The sequence below is a fragment of the Oncorhynchus masou genome, chromosome 20 (assembly GCF_036934945.1).
Source record: "Oncorhynchus masou masou isolate Uvic2021 chromosome 20, UVic_Omas_1.1, whole genome shotgun sequence".
Lineage (NCBI taxonomy): Eukaryota > Metazoa > Chordata > Actinopteri > Salmoniformes > Salmonidae > Oncorhynchus > Oncorhynchus masou.
Genome location: NC_088231.1, coordinates 8,878,161 through 8,893,272, shown reverse-complemented (window position 1 = coordinate 8,893,272; position 15,112 = coordinate 8,878,161). Strand labels below are relative to the sequence as shown.

The following is a 15,112-nucleotide window of genomic DNA, read 5'->3' as shown; positions in this document are numbered from 1 at the left end:
GTCCAGTACGGAGAACTATCTCCATCCATGGCTAATTTAGGAAAGGGACAATTTTAGATAGCTGGCACCGGAGGACAGCAACACAACGAGATGCAACAATTCAAGTTTTTCTGTCTGACGTATACTTTCAATGGGATTTGATAGGAGTGATGCCAAAATCCAACCTTGGCTTCCATTGACATGTTTTTCTTTTTGGTGCATCAACATTCATAGTTGAGCTCGCTCAGTTTAGCTCAACACTGATTGGCACAGGGAGGCAAGATGCTCGCTGGCTTCCCTTGCTTTCAATGCTATGGGCGGTAGAAATATCATACTCGTTTGGACCAGACAGCATCAGAGAGATGGCCTACACATAGACAGCAACACAGACAGCGCTGTTTCACTCGCTCAGATGCTATCTCCTGTGAAATTCTTTAAGCCACTTGTGAATTGAAGGAAAATTACAAAACAGAGACAAAATATATTTCATTTTTTGGGGAAGCCTGTCTTCCCGTGGCATCCATGAAAACACGCCACTGCCATGGAGGGCCATAGTATGAATCATACCCATAAAACCTTGCAGTCAAACAAGGAAATGGTTCCAATTGTTTTTACACCATTAATTTTCCCCCTAAAGGATTTTAGAAACACTTAAAATATGGTCTGTGTTTCATGTAGGATCACCCTGGCACAACATTTTGATAACCGTGTAAATCTCTCGAGGAAAAGGTGACTTATCAATATATCTGCCTGTATTTACCCCCCCAAAATGAAATGCTAATTAACATCTAATGCGCCTATCATAAAGAACTACAAATGCCATGATGCTCTGGACCAGACTGCCCGAATCGAGGCAAAGAATCTCTGGATTAACTATCGAATGTCAGCTAAATGTAGTAAATTGGAAACATTTCTTTAAATAGAAAATCTGAACTGTCTTGAGCAAGTTTTAAAATGACACAATACCTGTTAGCAAAGTTGTCAGCTAGAGATGATGTGCAGGAGCTTGCAGGGATGTATTGTTTTGCATGTCTGCTTCGATGCTAATTAGCATTTTTGAATCAGAGTAAATAGAGCCGACTGTACTGATAAAAGTGACCTTGTTTGAGAGAGATTTACATGGTGATCAAAACGTCACGTAGGCCTACACGAAACACAGCCTTTATTGTGTTTCTAAAGTCACCTATTGGGGGAAAAAAAATATGGTGGAAAAACATTTGGAATCATTTCCCTGTTTTGACCACTAGGTTATGACACCTCCATTGTGGGTGTCTATACTACTATATTCTCTTAACCCAGAATTTAAAATAAAATAATTCCCTACAAACCTAATTCCAGTACCATGCAAATAAGAATTCAATCCCATATGCCCTAATCTCATCCCTTCTGTTCCAATTTCATTATATTATAGCACCTTACTTTCACCCCATTGCCTCTGCCAGCAATCTAACTCATTTTTCTTAATCATTGACCATGTTTACATGCACACCAATATCCTGTTTTTATTTGGGATATTAAAGTATTCTGCTTTTGCGTTGACCCATATAAATATCATATCCTGTTTACAATAACCCACAAAAGCTTGAAACCCGGATAAAATGCATGAGTTATACCAATTTGTAAGTCGCTCTGGATAAGAGCGTCTGCTAAATGACTTAAATGTAAATGTTATGCTAATCTTAGGGAGGATCCCGTTTGCTGTTATTTAACACGGTTTACCTAGGCTCAGTTTCGCATATCATCAGTGTTGTGTGATGTTTTCAACGGATTGTTCAACAAATTACTTGAAAAAGTAGGCTACATGCGCAGTTCGATCCACCATTTATTTAGTTGATATTCCGCACTGGCCAAGGGGTTTAGGCTACTTTCACTACTAATTTAGTTACATTTCTATTGATCAGACATTTGGTAGGCCTACATGCAGCTTCTCTTCAGTGAAATATTTGAACATGAACACAAGTCCACCTGTACTTTTTATTCCAGACTGACTGATCTCTTCAAACTGGGTCAGATTGTATGACTTGTTTATGAGGGAGGGTAATTCACCACTTACCCCTCATTAACTTGTCATTTGAAACAGGGTTGTATACATTTTTTTTTTTTTTTTTAGAGAGACAGTACACCTAGGCTAGAACAGTTGAATATTTACCTTACTGAGGAGAAGTACACTGAACAAAAATATAAACTCAACATGTAGTGTTGGTCCCATGTTCCATGAGCTGAAGAAAAAAATCCCAGAAATGTTCCATACACACAAATTTGTTTACATCCCGGTTAGTGAGCATTTCTCCTTTGCCAAACTAATCCATCCACCTGACAGGTGTGGCATATCAAGAAGCACAGGTGCACCTTGTGCTGGGGACAATAAAAGGACACTAAAATGTGCAGTTTCATGACACAACACAATGCCACAGTTGTCTCAAGTTGAGGGAGAGTGCTATGTCAGCACACCAAACAACAAGTCTATATCATTTGAGAATGTGAACGTACCCAGATGCTCAACTGAGGGACTTAGTAATCCAAAACAACTCTTACCCCAAGACACTTCACATGATGACTATAATACCTCTCTAGCCACACTGCTATGATTTCTCCCCATTGTGAACACTCCTATGTCTGGTAAGGTTACTCAGGAAGGAGAAGCTCTTGTAACATAGTTTGCACATGAAGGGCCTCTCCTTGGTGTGAACGGTCTGGTGCTTCTTCACATAGTTCGCCTCAGCAAAGCGCTTCCCACACGTGGGGCAGGCATACGGCTTGTCGGCATCTGGCCTAATGCTCAGCCTCCCAAGTTGTGACGCAATGACACCAGAGGAGGTAGAAGCTGGAGCGATCACCCTCAGGTGGTTAGTCTTTGAGCTTTAGTCATTGCTTGGGTGTTGTTGGGATTGTTTGCCATGTTATAGGCTAGGTACCTCGTGTGGTGAACACCCATCCTGACCCTGTCTGTATTGGTGGGGTAACCCTGAGGTAAGGAGAAGACCGACTTCCTGATAGACCCCCCTGGTGGTAGTCTCCCACCACTCTCTGTGAAGGCTGAAGCCCAGGGTGACCTGCTCTGTTCATCATGGATATTGTGGTGTTTGTATCATAGGAACAGGAGGGTCTATCTCTATCAGGCCCAGGCCCTGCTTCATCCCTGCACTGAGACTGTGAAGAGAAGGGTCTGGGCTGCAGACTGGATCCGTGACTGGAGCCTCTGTCACTCTGATGACCACCAGGTTGTTCAGTCCACCTGTCTACTGGTTGTGTTCTGTGTGGGGGTGGATTCTCTGTCCCTCGTGGTTCGGTATTGATTCAGGAAAGAAGATTGAAGGCTTCGGTTTCATAGTTTGTGACCAGCTGCTTCAGAGGTCCAGTCTTTCCCATCAGCAACACTGGATCTGCCTCATCATACTCATTATTTCCTCAGTTCGCCTCATCCAGTTCCATATACATCCAAAACCAACTAAATGAACTACAAACTAACTAGTACTACATTACAGATCACTATACTCTATACATGGGCCATGAGCATTTTCTGATGGTGTATCCTGAGAGAGCTCCTCTTTGAGAACCACTTCCTGCAGTATGTACAGGCAAATGGTCTTTCTCCTGTGTGGACCTTCAGGTGCATCTTCAGCTGGTGCTGGTGGGAGAAACTTTTTTCACACTGGGGAAGATGTAGATTTCTCCCCTGTGTGGACCCTCTGGTGCCTCTTCAGGTTGGACGAGTGTGAGAAACTGGCCCGGCACATTTGTCTGCCAAATCAAATCAAATTTTATTTGTCACATACACATGGTTAGCAGATGTTAATGCGAGTGTAGCGAAATGCTTGTGCTTCTAGTTCCGACAATGCAGTAATAACCAACAAGTAATCTAACTAACAATTCCTAAACTACTGTCTTATACACAGTGTAAGGGGATAAAGAATATGTACATAAGGATATATGAATGAGTGATGGTACAGAGCAGCATAGGCAAGATACAGTAGATGGTATTGAGTACAGTATATACATATGAGATGAGTATGTAAACAAAGTGGCATAGTTAAAGTGGCTAGTGATGCATGTATTACCTAAGGATGCAGTCGATGATATAGAGTACAGTATATACGTATGCATATGAGATGAATAATGTAGGGTAAGTAACATTATATAAGGTAGCATTGTTTAAAGTGGCTAGTGATATATTTACATCATTTCCCATCAATTCCCATTATTAAAGTGGTTGGAGTTGAGTCAGTGTCAGTGTGTTGGCAGCAGCCACTCAATGTTAGTGGTGGCTGTTTAACAGTCTGATGGCCTTGAGATAGAAGCTGTTTTTCAGTCTCTCGGTCCCAGCTTTGATGCACCTGTACTGACCTCGCCTTCTGGATGATAGCGGGGTGAACAGGCAATGTCTCGGGTGGTTGTTGTCCTTGATGATCTTTATGGCCTTCCTGTAACATCGGGTGGTGTAGGTGTCCTGGAGGGCAGGTAGTTTGCCCCCGGTGATGCGTTGTGCAGACCTCACTACCCTCTGGAGAGCCTTACGGTTGAGGGCGGAGCAGTTGCCGTACCAGGCGGTGATACAGCCCGCCAGGATGCTCTCGATTGTGCATCTGTAGAAGTTTGTGAGTGCTTTTGGTGACAAGCCAAATTTCTTCAGCCTCCTGAGGTTGAAGAGGCGCTGCTACGCCTTCTTCACAATGCTGTCTGTGTGAGTGGACCAATTCAGTTTGTCTGTGATGTGTATGCCGAGGAACTTAACTTGCTACTCTCTCCGCTACTGTTCCATCGATGTGGATAGGGGGGTGTTCCCTCTGCTGTTTCCTGAAGTCCACAATCATCTCCTTAGTTTTGTTGACGTTGAGTGTGAGGTTATTTTCCTGACACCACACTCCGAAGGCCCTCACCTCCTCCCTGTAGGCCGTCTCGTCGTTGTTGGTAATCAAGCCTACCACTGTTGTGTCGTCCGCAAACTTGATGATTGAGTTGGAGGCGTGCGTGGGCACGCAGTCGTGGGTGAACAGGGAGTACAGGAGAGGGCTCAGAACGCACCCTTGTGGGGCCCCAGTGTTGAGGATCAGCGGGGAGGAGATGTTGTTACCTACCCTCACCACCTGGGGGCGGCCCGTCAGGAAGTCCAGTACCCAGTTGCACAGGGCGGGGTCGAGACCCAGGGTCTCGAGCTTGATGACGAGCTTGGAGGGTACTGTGGTGTTGAATGCCGAGCTGTAGTCGATGAACAGCATTCTCACATAGGTATTCCTCTTGTCCAGATGGGTTAGGGCAGTGTGCAGTGTGGTTGAGATTGCATCGTCTGTGGACCTATTTGGGCGGTAAGCAAATTGGAGTGGGTCTAGGGTGTCAGGTAGGGTGGAGGTGATATGGTCCTTGACTAGTCTCTCAAAGCACTTCATGATGACGGAAGTGAGTGCTACGGGGCGGTAGTCGTTTAGCTCAGTTACCTTAGCTTTCTTGGGAACAGGAACAATGGTGGCCCTCTTGAAGCATGTGGGAACAGCAGACTGGTATAGGGATTGATTGAATATGTCCGTAAACACACCAGCCAGCTGGTCTGCGCATGCTCTGAGGGCGCGGCTGGGGATGCCGTCTGGGCCTGCAGCCTGCCTTGCGAGGGTTAACACGTTTAAATGTTTTACTCACCTCGGCTGCAGTGAAGGAGAGACCGCATGTTTCCGTTGCAGGCCGTGTGAGTGGCACTGTATTGTCCTCAAAGCGGGCAAAAAAGTTATTTAGTCTGACTACAGGATTTCTTCCTGTAGTCCGTGATTGACTGTAGACCCTGCCACATGCCTCTTGTGTCTGAGCCGTTGAATTGAGATTCTACTTTGTCTCTGTACTGACGCTTAGCTTGTTTGATAGCCTTGCGGAGGGAATAGCTGCACTGTTTGTACTCGGTCATGTTACCAGACACCTTGCCCTGATTAAAAGCAGTGGTTCGCGCTTTCAGTTTCACGCGAATGCTGCCATCAATCCACGGTTTCTGGTTAGGGAATGTTTTAATCGTTGCTATGGGAACGACATCTTCAACGCACATTCTAATGAACTCGCACACCGAATCAGCGCATTCGTCAATGTTGTTATCTGACGCAATACGAAACATGTCCCAGTCCACGTGATGGAAGCAGTCTTGGAGTGTGGAGTCAGCTTGGTCGGACCAGCGTTGGACAGACCTCAGCGTGGGAGCTTCTTGTTTTAGTTTTTGTCTGTAGGCAGGTATCAGCAAAATGGAGTCGTGGTCAGCTTTTCCGAAAGGGGGGCGGGGCAGGGCCTTATATGCGTCGCGGAAGTTAGAGTAACAGTGATCCAAGGTTTTTCCACCCCTGGAAAATGATAATGATTTCTCCCCAGTGTGCATCCTCTGGTGGATCTCCACCTGTTTGGGGAACAGGTGTTTGTTTGGGACTTTCCCACAGAATGAACACGAGAAGCGCTTCTCTTTGGCGCTGCCACCTTTACCAATTCTGTCTCTACTACTGTCATTTGTCAATGGGCTTATTTTGCCATTTAGTGTTGAGGCACTGGCATTGTCTGAGGTCTGGTTTAACATTAGGTGAGTGTGAGTAGGATGAAGGCCAGGGAGGGTTTGTGTTGCAGGGTCCATGTTCCAGTTGATAGATACTATAGAAGGCAGGCTGAAGGCAGCACCTGTTAGGGGGTTAACCTGAGGCACCATCAGTCTCTCTGAATCACAACTATAGGAGCAGGACGGAGCTTCGCTAGCTTAATCTGTGTCTGTTCTCTTCCGCCGCATACTGACACCTCCCGGTCTCTGCAGACCAAATCTACTCCTCGCCCTGGTCTCAGCCAGTCTGTTGTCATGGCGACTGAGTTTGGCTGTTTTGTGTTCAACTGTCTGTTTCTGGTTGTGGTTAACAGTGTTGTTCCCCAGCTCAGAGTTGAGGACGCTGTACCATCCACTGACCTCCTATGTCGCCTCTGGTCCTGTCCTACTCAGTGATGTCATCCCCTGGGCCATTGGCTGCACCAGTCTGGGAATCCAAGATGGCTGCCCAGTCTCCTGTTAGCCTCCAGCCAACCACCTGCAGGAAGAGTTTACAAACATGGCAGAAAAAACTACCTATGAGTCAATTACCTGGTCAAGTTCATACATTATGCAAACATAAGTTGTACTGGTTTCAGAAAAAAAAGCCTGGCGCGTCACTATTCTCATTGAAGATCTATTAATGTATGTAGGTTATATGTATTTCTCCCTTACCTTGCTCCCCCATCTTTAGTCCACTCAGCAGATCAATGCTCTCTGGTCCATCCTCTACTGTCTCCTCTTTGACCAGCAACAGATCAGGCTTCCTATCCTCCATGTCTACTGACTGTAAGAGATACAGAGTGAGAGGATGTTGGACTAAGACATCTGATAGGATGATTGGGCAATGAGGGATTGCCATGAGGTTTATGTTAGTTGATTTGATATTATGCAAATGTAGTCATTGATTTTGGGTTGTTCCATTTGATTTCAATTACTTTTTGACCACCTCCCTCTTGATTTGAACTAAACTTTCCATACATATTTTCCCATGGTAGAAGTGGTCAGAAAGTTACTTTTTGGAGATGAATACCAAAACATTCAGGAGATAGAGGTGCCCAAAGTTGACCCATTTTGCTTCCCCCACCATACCATGAGACATCCATGTCTTAGTCACTGGAAAAGATAAATGGTTGAGTTTGATATCATTTAAAAGCTTACAAACAGGGTTGTCAAACTATTTTATTTTATAATTTCATGTTTTTTGCTACTCATTTTTTTACCCTTTAACGTCATATCTAAACTCAAATGATTCAAAAACGTGTAAGGACACACGTTTTAATTAGCTAAAGTTCCGAGATTGGGTGTATGTAGCTAGTGAAATGAATGTATCCCTCTGTTTCGCACATCTGTGTTAGGCATGGTAACATTATATCGTATCCAACAGGCGTCACATGCGATAACTAACATTGTAGTTGCCTAAACTGCCATTTTGTTAGGCTACCCATCACAGCCCCCTCTTGTCTGCATGGCTACAGAAGTGACACCATGACCAGACAGACTCAAGTGTCGGTCATTGTCAAGCTCATAGAATTGAGGCTATAAAGTGATCCATGACATGCAGACATTGTGACTTATTCACTAACTCCACCTTTTGTGTCTTTTTCAAGAGTCAGACAATTCAGCCTCGCTGAAGTTTGTCCGGAAAAATGCAGTGTACACATTCATTTGAGTAGCTTATTGTGAAGGTAGGCTGATGTCATAGTAAATATAACTCACACACACCCAGAAAACAGACTGCATTCTTACTCTCTCTCACATTTCATGATTGTCTAACTCAGCTAAAATTGCTCCACCACCTAGGTGGAGTAGAATCGGGATAGGTGGAGTGGAGTCAGGACTACAACAAGGCTGGACAATCATGGGTGGCTTGACCCCGGGTGTTGATGTACACAGTTTGTAGGAATGCGACAGCACTGCCTTGACTGTAGACAGAGAGATGCCTGATTCTTAGTTCTCTGGGCTAAACTGAGAACAGCAAACTGGTCATGTATGGACCGGATCCATGATGACCATTCAACAATCTACCCATGCGTTTCATGAGTCGTACAGGACTGAGGACTCCCAGGCTGTGTGATGCAGACCAAGGACAGAGGCTGAGCACGCAGCAATATTGTACTATTGACAGAAAGTGAGGATGCGGATGAAATTGTAAAAATAAAAAAAAACTCAAATACATCACAATGGGTCCACGTTTTGTTTGGTTTATCAATCAATGACTGTTCTGATCATGTTCATATAACCAATTACAAGACGAGCAAACAATGGAATGGAAAATAAATTACAATGTACAGAAAGCCCACATTCATTAGTTTACTCCTGCACTCAGCATCCTATCACACATTGACTACTGAGGGTTCCCAATGCTAGACAAAGGCTCCATTGACATTTCTATTGTTATAGGGTTCCTCATGAGCACCACTGACATTAGAACCATGTCTGTGCTCTAACAAGCTTGTCTATAACCTATAATACAGTATACACATTCTGGTACAGGAACACAGGTGTTATTGTTCGGAGAATACAAGCTAACTCGTCATGTTGTACTCCATAAACATCAACAATATATAGTTGAAGGTTGATAATACACAGTAAACTTAAATTTGACCTTTATTTAACTAGACAAGTCAGTTTAAGAACAAATTCTTATTTTCAATGACGGCCTAGGAACAGTGGGTTAAACTGCCTGTTCAGGGGCAGAACGACCTTGTCAGCTTGGGGATTTGAACTTTCACCCTTCCGGTTACTAGTCCAACGCTCAAACCACTAGCCTACCCTGCCGCCCCAATAACATGGAACATAGAAGTACATGATATGTGTACATTGTAAGATGTTTATTGATAGCAGAGCTGGGCGATTATGGCCTAAAACTCATCTCTCAATTATTTTTTATGTTCTCTAAATAAGCTTTGTTGTACACTTATTATTTTTTTTTTTAAAGGTCAAATCCATTTAAAACAGTCAGCAATAATATAATGAATTCAGAGGTGTGAAATTATACCTTGGCTGAATATAAGCCTTCAACATTAAGACCCACTAAAAATTAAATTATTTTATCAAAATAGTTCAACCTGCTTTTTTTGCAGTAATCAGGTCTGTCTATAAAAATATGATTCTGTTAAAAATTTAACCAGAACAATGAACAATGCACATTCCCTAATGTAGCAGGTATTATAGAAAATGAACACAGGTCTCAAACAATCTCTCAAAGCACAGGCCCACGTGCTAGCGAGTAGCAGGCTAATATTTCAAGTTTAGCCAACTTGGATCTAGGTATCACTTCACAAGCTCTGAATTCAGCTAACGAGGCAGAACAGTTGAATTGTTATGAACACACCCCTCTGTCCGTCTCCAACGGTTTGAACGACATGCTAGTCTGGCCACCTTGCTCAGATGTTGAGGTCAAGTGGCCTACCTTATTTCTCAAATGACAAGTTGCCAATTCCTTATATAATTGTTTTGTGCTTATTGCTCATGTATAAAACACAGACCAAACCGCTAGTATAAATCTTTATTTGACAAAAATGCTGCTAGCGGTACGTGGTACCGTAATATGTGCACGACAAACTGAGCATACATTTTCCAGAATGAATGTTCATTGGTGCATCCGTTTTAGCAGTGCTTACTCTGCTCAACATTTGAGCAACTGAAACATAAACAGGGTTCAAATGGTTACCTTCTCTATTACAGTAAAACAAAATCTTCATGTGTTGCGATGTCCATATGACCGATTCTGTTGGACCAAATAGCGAATTGAACCTATTCGACAGAGAGGAAGAAGTGACCTCTTCTTTATTGTTGCGTGGTAGGGGAGGGGCTTGGGAGAAAGAGGCAAAGGTCAAGGTTTCACTATCACCATAATCTATCCAAAATAAGGCCAATGGGTTTCTATGAGCTTATTTTGAACCTAAACTTATCCCCCTGCATTCCCTCCTTTGGGACAAAGACTCCCACTGTTCGGGCGTTGACATGAGCATCTCGTCATTATATACAGATCACTGGTGTAAATGGTAATGTGCACAGCACAGAAGGATCGAACGAGTTTAAAAAAACAACATGCAAACAAGCATACTAAAACGCTCATAAAATCGGAAAATACAAAACTCGATTCTGCAATACAGGCATTTGGAATATCGCGCAAAAACAAGCATTCAAATTCATCTAATTAATTTGATATAATTTCCCAGCCCTAATTGATAGGCAATCCATTTGGTACAGATTATGATTTGACCATATTCTAACCAGTTTATCAAAACAATGTGCAATGCATTAGGCTGTTGTATTAGTAGTTAGCTATAAAAGTATTGGTCTACATTATAACTAGTGTCCATCACTGATACAGGCAAGAATGGCTTTCCTTGGGTCCCTACAAAAAGCTTTAGGCCCAAATGTTATATTGGTTGTTGAGTAGCCAGCTAGTGGGGATACATGTAAACTTTACAGCTCGCTAGATCGTTTCAGCTGTTATTTACTTAGCTAGCCAGGTAGCTATCGAGTGGAATGGTTACTTTTATGTTATAGAGTGGAATGGTGTTTCTGCTGGTGTATCCTTAGGTATCTCCTCTCAGAGAACCTCTTCCCGCAGTGATTACAGGCAAATGGCCTCTCTCCCGTGTGGACCCTTTGGTGCCTCTTCAGGTCACCAGCCTGTGCGAAGCGCATATGACACTCGGTACAGCTGAAGGGTTTCAGCCCTGTGTGGACCCTCTGGTGCCGCTTCAGGTTGCCAGCCTCAGCAAAGCGCATGTGACACTGGGTACAGCCGAAGGGTTTCTCCCCTGTGTGGACCCTCTGGTGCCTCTTCAGGTCACAAGCCTGGGCAAAGCACATATGACACTGGGTACAGCTGAAGGGTTTCTCCCCTGTGTGGATCCTCTGGTGGATCTCCACCTTCTGGGAGCAACTGAAGCCTTTGTTACAGAACATGCAGAGGAACCGTTTCTCTTTAATATTGCCTGATGTGGCTCGCCCACCCTGAGCCTGGACTCTTGCCCTGTCGTTTGAGTTCAATACCTGATCGAAAAGGATGCGGCCGTGTGAATCTGAAGGTCCCATAGATGTGGACACTGGGTTATGATCCTGGAGCTCGTTTAAAGGGGAGTGGGTTGAAACATTTGGATTAGTCTTTAAGCTTCCCCTGTAATCTAAGAAATCTCTGCCCTGTGAGTGTCCGTCTCCTAAGTGAATATCTGCATTCCATGTGGGAGGAATGTCGCCCTCCACTTTCACAGTCACCTCATCTAAAACTAAACCCTCACCTTTCTTATCTAGGCACCCTTCAGAGTATACACTACTACTGTACCGGTTCCAGTCCCCTCTAGACAGATCAGTCTGTGTCTCTAAACCCAAGGGCATGTTGTCAGGGTCCATCTCTGTAGTGTAAGAACAAGATGGATCATTGCCAGTCTCTAACACGTCACCTGAGTCCTGATGGGATTGAATTGTCCTCGGGCTTAGGTTACCGTAAAGTAAATACTTTGAGCCGGGAGCAGGAGGACAGCCCACTGGCCCCAGTCTCTCATAGTCTAACCTGTGGTCAGATCCTGTGTGTAAAAGCCTTTGTGTTACAGTTAAAGTCTCTGTGTCAGTCTCTGACTTGAGGACGTCGTTCAGCGTTCCATTGACCTCCGTGACGCTGCGTCTGGTCCTGGGCTGCACGGTGGTGGGGTTTGCCATGGCTACAGGGGGCGCTCCTGTCGCTTCAGTCTGCCGTGGGTCCTCCTCTCCTTCAGACCTCTCCTGCTTGACCCCAGGAACTGCAGCCTCTGCATCTGCAAACTAACAAGGAGAGAGGAGGTTATTCCGGTACATTAGTTGTGTTGGATATCAATGTCATAGGGAATTATCACAAGCTCCCTTAAGGCAGATAAATGAGGATGTACATAGCTGAATAGCTGAGTGGAGCCTTTCTGAAATAAACAGACATTTCATTTACAAAATAACACTTTGTGTAACACTATAACACTAACCTCTATCATGATAACATGCTCGTTGGAGGTTCCACTCCCCTCATCAACAGTGATTGGTTGGTCATCTCTCCATGTATTGTGTTCCACTGGCTTCACAAAGCCCCTGTGGCCTCCAGTGAGATGTCCTTCACCTGAGAGAGTGATTGGGGAAAAGGTGGTGGATAGGTTAGCTACTGTCAATGCGCAATGGTATATGGTACACTATTGACACGTCTAGAATTGGCAAGGATGTAAGAGAACACTTCTTATAACTTCTTGATCTACTATTTATTGATTGGTGTAGGCTGATTATGTTCCATGTGTCACATTGTTTTCAATGAGTAAATGATAAGAAATACAGTAAATCAAGGATCTGGTTACAATATGCTGTTGTGTCTTTGGGCAAGGTAGCTAAGTAATCTGGGGAATCATTGCATTCTATCCAAACACTGACCAAGACCCAATTATAGGTAACACATCTTAACACGTGCAGGGCTGAACCGGGCGTCAGGCCACGCAGCCTCTGCCTTTTTCCTGAAAAAAATGTACCTTTTGCCATTCCTCTGTATCGGTCGAGGATTTTGCTACTACTGGGACGACTGGCGAGGACGCGCTCCCGTGCCACCTTCAGTTCCAGTAGTTTCCTCCGTAATGCCCTGTTTTCTTTCTGGCTTTGAGTTATTTCCAAACGAAACACTGCATAGTCGTCGTCTACGAGTTTACAGATCTCTGCCACGGCTGCATTCGCTAGCACCTCCATGATGGAGGCTATTTGAGTGTGAAAAACCACACAATTAGCCATTGTTAGCAGCTAGTTAGTCTGCGTTACATACATAGGACTTGGTTGATAGATGTTATGTCTCCAACGTGAATTAGACACTATATGGGTTAAGTATGTGACGCTGTGCATGTAAATTAGTCATATTTTAACATTAAATGCTAACGTGGAAATTGTTCTTATTCACTTCCGTTTACTTCATCGTGTACGTTTCCAGCAGAATTGCTTTGTTACGTATTGCTGCCTTTCACAGGTTGGAGTGTGAATTGCACATTGACAGGAAAAAGTGGAAATATTATTATTATTATTTATTTTTTTAATCTCACCTCCATCTAACCCTACACATTCACCACTGTACCCTAAAAACACACCACCCCAACCAGATCCTACTCCAGCCTGGGAAGGATGGAGCCCCTTCTCTTAAAACCCCCTGTAGATCTTCTGTAAAACAATATATAAAAAACTCTTACACCCCAAAATGTCTCTGCTGCTGTCACTACCACATTTTTACAGGGATTTACGAACCATCCGTGCAATACAATTCAATAACCATAGCCATAAACGCAAGAAATCCTACCTTACTGAAACTCGTCCTCTCTGATCTCTCTCTTCAGGCCTATTCACTGGGAGGCTCCGAGCTCTCAAACTCTAGGCGGAATTCTCTCTACAGTTCTCAGCTGTTAGCTTCGCCCACGACTGGCTCATGTGAACTACAAATCCGACGCTTTGTTTCAACGTTTAGAAACGTCAATAATCATCGCTTGCAATACGGCTTTCGAAACAAAAACACACTTACTGTAGCAGTTTTGCAAAGATCTTTACAGCTATGGGATGCTTCCATCCGACGAAATTATATAATTATTATAAATTTCCCGAGTTACGCTTACACATACATTGATGCTGTTGCTAATTAACACAGGTGGTCGCCGCTGTTTTCCGGCTGTTTTCCCTAAACAAGCGCTGTAACATGGTGATATGGCCGTGTGGGTACCCTAACACAATCAGGGTGTTTAAATTTAACCTTTTGTTTTTTGAAAATTATTTCTTGCTGATATGCTTCCAAGACCGTACGCCAAGCGAGGCGTGTTTAAATTCTGATCGAGCGTCGGGGCTTTTAACAAATCCCCCCCCTTACAGAAGACGCCTTCGTCCAATGACTCTTATGTGTAATGGAAGTGAGAGTCATGATCAAGGGTTAGGGGGCTCCCAGTCGAATCACTCACCCTTGGCCTATACTCTACTCTCTTCACTGCCTCAGAAACTTTCCTCCCCACTCAAACTCTGGCAATCTCAACCTGTCTCTCTTTCACAGGCTCTTTGAATCCACAGCCACATGGGCTCCCCCACAGTTGGCACAAAGTGCTTTTTCTATCCCAACTTTACACTCCCTCTGACTACGTCCTCCTGTACATTTCTCACATTGTGGGATCTCCATTCTCCACACTGCTGCATCGTGTCCGAATCCTTGGCACCTAAAGCACCGTAGCGGGTTCGGAACATAGGCCCTCACAGAATAGCAAATATAACCTAACCTGATTTTATCAAATAAGAAACTGTGTCAAAGCTCAACAAGACAGACGGGGTATTCTCAGTCTCACCATTGCCACCGGGTCTACAGTACGTCTCACCAAACGGCAGGCGTCACAAACACCAGGATTATTTTTCATTTGATCCACCTCTACACTCTACACTGAGCAGCGCCCTGCTCCGGAGAGCAAAGCATGACACAACTTGATCCTTGATCAATTCCGACCTATGCTTGCTAACAGCTGCCTGGGATCAGACAGGCTTCGGAAAAAACGTACCTCAATCCAGGAATGAGAAATTGCATTGTAGTCAGAATTGTCCCATTATCCTAGTGTAACGGATGTGAAA

The 15,112-nt window shown here is 44.1% G+C and overlaps 1 protein-coding gene across 1 annotated transcript; it reads right to left on the bottom strand.

Annotated features, from left to right (window-relative positions):
• Positions 1 to 10,007: 10,007 nt before the first annotated feature.
• On the bottom strand, positions 10,008 to 13,464 carry LOC135506845 (zinc finger protein interacting with ribonucleoprotein K-like). The gene is made up of 3 exons (XM_064926245.1): positions 13,009 to 13,464; positions 12,481 to 12,611; positions 10,008 to 12,289 (listed from the first exon to the last, which is right to left on the bottom strand). The coding sequence occupies exons 1-3, from the start codon at positions 13,259 to 13,261 to the stop codon at positions 11,027 to 11,029; spliced, it is 1,647 nt and encodes a 548-aa protein (XP_064782317.1). The 5' UTR covers positions 13,262 to 13,464; the 3' UTR covers positions 10,008 to 11,026.
• Between the last annotated feature and the right edge of the window lie 1,648 nt (positions 13,465 to 15,112).

Excerpts from the sequence above, each read along its gene's own strand:
- LOC135506845 (XM_064926245.1), bottom strand. The coding sequence starts at position 13,261 with ATGGCTAATTGTGTGGTTTTTCACACTCAAATAGCCTCCATCATGGAG. Across the intron at positions 12,612-13,008 it reads ATACAGAGGAATGGCAAAAG|GTGAAGGACATCTCACTGGA; the intron begins GTACATTTTTTT and ends TCACTCTCTCAG. Across the intron at positions 12,290-12,480 it reads AGCATGTTATCATGATAGAG|TTTGCAGATGCAGAGGCTGC; the intron begins GTTAGTGTTATA and ends TCTCCTTGTTAG.